Source organism: Centruroides sculpturatus, unplaced genomic scaffold, assembly GCF_000671375.1.
Source record: "Centruroides sculpturatus isolate CEXI.00-Female unplaced genomic scaffold, Cexi_2.0 scaffold1624, whole genome shotgun sequence".
NCBI lineage: Eukaryota > Metazoa > Arthropoda > Arachnida > Scorpiones > Buthidae > Centruroides > Centruroides sculpturatus.
In genome coordinates, this window is record NW_019385834.1 from 101,162 (window position 1) to 106,676 (window position 5,515).

The window sequence follows — 5,515 nt, forward strand, 5'->3', positions numbered from 1 at the left end:
TATATATATATACATTTTTTTTAATCATCATGTTCAAAATTGTTTAATTTAGTTCAGTATCAGTATCATTATAACTTTGCAAATTTAAATACAAATATTGGATTGTTAAAAAATACTAAATTATTGATGAGGTGAAATTGTAATTACAATTTGACTCGTTATTTTCTGTTTATACCTGATAATCTTCAAATTCACTATTGTTTTATTGTAATCAGTTATCTTCATAAAATAAAAGAAATATAGTAAAACTTCTAATCTCAAATTCCTCTTAAGTCTAATTGGATTATAGTCAAACCTTGATTTTTGAGCATAATTCATTTCTAAAAGTTCTAAAACCAAAACAAATTTTCCTATAAGAAACAATATAAAGTGGATTAATTCATTTTATCTCCAAAATCTGTTAAATATAATGTTGAAAATATAAACACAAATTCTTGGATGTCATTTATATTACCTGAATGTCAATCAATATGGTTTCTATTAATTTGATTTAAATTCAACTGTATCATGTACTGAAAAACAATAGTAGTAGTAGTAATAGTAGTTTTCCTGCAGGCACATTGAAATCTAATTATTAAATAGCAACATCATTGATGATTCATGTTGTGATGTCTAATGGTGCAAGGCAATCTTGGCTCCTCTAACTTCTAAATCAGTAGTCCTGCTATTAATTGTTCAGGCTGTTGACTTCCTTTAACATAGGAAGTATAGGGAGTTGACCAGATTAGCTTGTTTGGCAACAGAGTTATTGTACTGTATAACAATTTGAAATTAGTTCAAAATTTGTTCATGAACTAATTTGTTCAAAAGTGAGCCATTCAAAACCCAAGGTTTGACTGTACTGGTTCTGCAAACCCTGCATATAATATAAATATGCATTTTTATACTCTGAAAGTCAAACAAAATTTTATACATCTCATTATTGTCACTCCTTAAGTTAAACTCAGTTAGTTCAGACTAACTTATTAAGTTCTGTGCATTGCCTGGTAAAGTGGCTTTACTAGACATGTCCTTTGACCATGAGCAGTTACCAGTTTAGTGAAAATCAACCAGATCTAATGGGGAATATTGATTTGATATCATTATTGTATTGTCCGAAATTATTTTGTTTATGCAAAATAAAAAAAATAAATAAATAAAATTATATTTATTTTTACATTTATTAATATATTTTGGAAGTTAGTTTTAATATGAAATTATAATGACTAGTGCCATCTAGTTTCAAAAACACGCAACATTTGCATTTCCAACTTCCCAATGAGCAATGCATGCACAAATCTCACACTAGTGCCTGTTTGTAGAAAGAGTGTTGCTATTTTGTATTNTTACATTTATTAATATATTTTGGAAGTTAGTTTTAATATAAAAATTATAACAACTAGCGACATCTAGTTACAAAAACGTTCTGATGCTGGAACAAGATATCTCCGGTCAAGGTCAGCAGGTTGTGACACAAGAGAAGTTAAAATTGTTGCATGTACACTGATTTAGCTGAACATTAGAACATCTTTAAGGCATGAAGCTCAGTGTTTTTCTGTGCTGATGTTTATTTTTCCCATTTATTATCATGGTGAGATTGTTTCATCCAAAACTTCCTGTAGTTGTAGTCTGTGTGCACTTTATTCACATGTTTAGAGGAAGCAGATTTGACAGTAAGACTTTTCTTATCCACAATTTTCAAAACTTTCCTTTACTTTTTCAGTCTGGTTTCATCAGTTTTATAAGATCACATAAAAGCAATTATTCTTGCATTTTTTACAGGATCTTTTTTTATTTAAACATGTCTTATACCAAGTCTTTCGGATGTTAAGGTTAATAACTTAGTAGCCCTTTTCAACTATTAATAGTAGATGTTGATGCTGATCATCCTTGCTTCTGGGAGTAGGTCATTGACTACTTTTGTTCGAATTAACTTCAACCCCCTTCCACTATAGTCCCTTCTTCCTATCAGACCCCAGTGGTATGGAGGCATTTGAATATGAAAACTGAATAATATGAGATTACCAGGCAGCACAAAATATATTTTAAGTGGTTTTCCAGGAAGCTGAGTTTAAATATTTGCTCTATTTTTTTCATGAAATTTGATATTTGGCTGTGAATGAAACAGACTGTTACAGCTAACATTAGAAAAAAAATATCGTATTTTCAATTGCTAAGATATCTTAAATCCTTGTCTACTTGACCAATGAAATTGTGACCTCTGTTTATGATGATCTTAACATAAATATGAAGCTATTACTCAATTTATAGCTGTAATAGGATAAATTAGCATAAACTTAAAATTCTGATTTAAATGTAAGATAAAACTTTCAATTAACATATTGCAATGATTTCAATGACAATATTTTATGTTTCATACAAAAATTATCCATATACTTTATATATCCTTTAACTTTTAATATAATCTGTTAAACTTATTTAAGTAAAAATTATTATCTATATGATTTTATTTTAATTGCAGGTCCTTTAACCCTTTTTTTCCTTTATTAACTTGCTTTGAAACGTATGAAGTTCAGTTATGGGCAGTCTGGGCCATTCACCATGTCTGCTCTAAAAATCGTAAGTTTCCATAACTTTATTTATGCTTAAATTTATGGGAAATATAATTATTGCTATTAATTCTCTAGCAAAACGTTACTGCCCAATGTTAATAGAAGAACAAGGAACAGTAATATTAGAAAATGTCCAAAAAAATCCAGCCACTCACAAAGCTGTTGTTTCAATTTGTCAAAACATACTTCAAGTAGTAGAATTAGAAGGTCATCATATGGGATCCTCAAATGATCTCTGATTTTAAAAAAAAAGTTTCATTAGAGTACTAGTTTTTATCAAAACTTTGGTTTTGTACAGTTTTTGTTTCATAAGCTTTCTAATATCTGTACAATAACTTCTTATCCAGAAAAGTTGAGTCATTTTATCACTCCCCAAAGAAGAATTTCCAGTTTAGTAATATATTTTAGTTAGATTACCACAGAAGTGAATGGACTCTCAAATTCACAACATTGATTCTTTTGTAATATTTTGTTGAAAATGTGTTTATTGTACAGTTAACGTATCATAGTGGCTTACCATGCTAAAATAAGTTAACGAATACTTAATGAGAGAAATACATTCTTCAAATTTAGAGGGCATGTTTGCTTTGATTTTAATGAAAATCTTTGTTTGAATATTTTTATGCAAATTATATTAATCAAAAAAAAATTTTTTTTTTGCCTTTTGTTGTTATGTTTGTTAACATAGTTATATGACCATTTTTTGGACATTGTAATAATGAAATAATAACTATGAAATTGAAATACGTTTGGTACTTAAAAATACAAATAAATATATTTAAATATCTGTGATTTGCCCAAAAAAAAAGTAAAAAAAGAAAATTAGTTGTATATTTGCATGTATTATCAAAAATATCTATATACATACATATATATTATATATAAAATATATATTTATGCAATCATTATTTATGAAAACTAATTTGCTACATGCAAATTTCTCCAACTATTTTTATTTAAATGTATAATAAATCTCAGATTTCTGACATGTCTAATTAAAGTTGTGCACAAAAATTCAATTGTTTGGATGTATAGACCTTCAAAATAAATTATGATTGTTGATCATTTGTGTTTAGTGTGAATCTTTCATGAAAATGTAGAAGTTTTGCATTAATTACAGTTAGTGTACAAACATACTATTTGTATGCTTTCAAAATGGTAACCACATTGAACAGTATCCTCCTGCATTGGTAAGGTCTTTGTATAGAATGAATATCTTTTCATAATGCTGCTTGCAGTGCCATAGTGGCTAGTTTTAATACTACTCTAAAACCTTGGCTATAAGCTGCCCTTGTATATAAGCCACAAAAGTGAAATTTGTAAAGGAATGTTAGCTTATATATGAGAGTGGCTTATCCACAACAAAGTTGTGATCTGTAAGCAAGGTATTGTAAGTATGACTCCAGAATAAATACCAATAGGAAAGGAACAGCATCAGGAATAACATTATGTAAATCTCACTGTGTACTAGAGTTAAATGTATACCATTTTTCTTTTATACTGTAGTTAGTTTTTATCAGTTAGTGGGTTTTTCATGTATTAGTCACTCTTGTGCATAGGCACATAAAACAAATTTTATAAATATAACCTTGTATGGCCTGTAGCCTATAGCCAAGGTTTTAGGGCACTTTTTTTACAGAAATGCCTTCCCTGTATCTCGAAATACCACCATACCAAATTTGGTTGTATTTGGATTTTAAATTTCTCTGTAGATAGCTTTGAATAAAAATTAAAAGCTGTGTCTTCCTTGAATGAATCTCTGTACATAAGGCAGATTCTATGGCATGTAATTATTATATTAGTGGCTGAGACTGTTACCCTGCTTAATGTTCTCAATGAGTTTTAAGTAAATAATACTACAGTTAGTGAAAATTCTTTTCTGCTGATTATATTATTATTAAAAGCACATGTTAAAATAATTTAAAAATCTATAACATGAAACATTATTTAGTTTGACTTCAATTTAAGAAAGTGTCATGCTTCTGAAAACATCTCATAAATATGGACTAGTTTTACCATTATTTCTTATGTTTAAACAAGGTTCTAATTTCAATAACTTTAATGTTATCTAGGAAACGGGTAAAAGTGCTAATATAAAATATATAATAAATAACATCAAGAACATTTAAATTTTCTATTAAGCATTGTTGAAATTAAGAAAATTACTAAATATTTGAATTAGAATAAACAATGTAACAATTGATTCCATCTAAAAATTGTTTGAAATTGGCAAAAAGACAAGAAGTTTTATATAAAAGATAGAAATTACAGCTAGTTTCAGAAGACTTCAAGCAAATGTAAGTAATTTTAAACATTTTAATCCTCTAATTATGGTCTTTCTCATCCAATAAAATGTATTTGCAGAGACAAAATGTCTGCAGATGTGTAAGCTTAAAATATTCAACTTTGATTAGGGATAATAAAATCATTATAAATTAAATGGATTTTCTATTTTAAAATATTAATAAATTAATTTTTTAACATTACACTTAATACTTGTATTTATATTTTTACAATTATACTATGTCTTGAATTATCATTAATTTTATTAAATATCTTTGCACATAACATATTTTAGCATTTTTTGACATTAAAGGTGTTGATACTTTCAGTGCATTTTACATTTATATAATCCTAAATATAATATTAATTTATAAATTTTTACCTTTAGCAACTATTATATTAACAGAAGGAAAGTACAGCAATTGGTCAAAAAATGACCCCCCTCCAAGACTACATTTTGGAACTTGGGACCTTGAAACATCAAGAAATGCAAAAAAAATTTTGTTTTTTTTCTTTAGGTATGTATGTAGTATGTGTGCACAGGACATGATTTTGTTCACCCCTTTGAAACTTAATATAACTCCTGTGCTTTTTGTTGAAATTTTCTGAACTTTGTGTATTAGGGAATTGATGCTATTAAATTTTGTTGGTTAAAAGTCAAGGGGATAGGAAGATAAAGA

General features: G+C 27.6%; 1 protein-coding gene across 1 annotated transcript in view; it reads left to right on the top strand.

Moving 5' to 3' along the window:
- Window positions 1-4,459, top strand: part of LOC111642406 (protein zyg-11 homolog B-like) — a 20,020-nt gene extending 15,561 nt beyond the window's left edge. Inside the window, exons 10-11 of the mRNA XM_023388754.1 lie at window positions 2,462-2,559; window positions 2,628-4,459. Of these exons, the coding sequence (XP_023244522.1) occupies window positions 2,462-2,559; window positions 2,628-2,791 (262 nt within the window). The 3' untranslated portion in view covers window positions 2,792-4,459. The remainder of the gene's footprint in view (window positions 1-2,461; window positions 2,560-2,627) is intronic.
- Window positions 4,460-5,515: the final 1,056 nt, after the last annotated feature.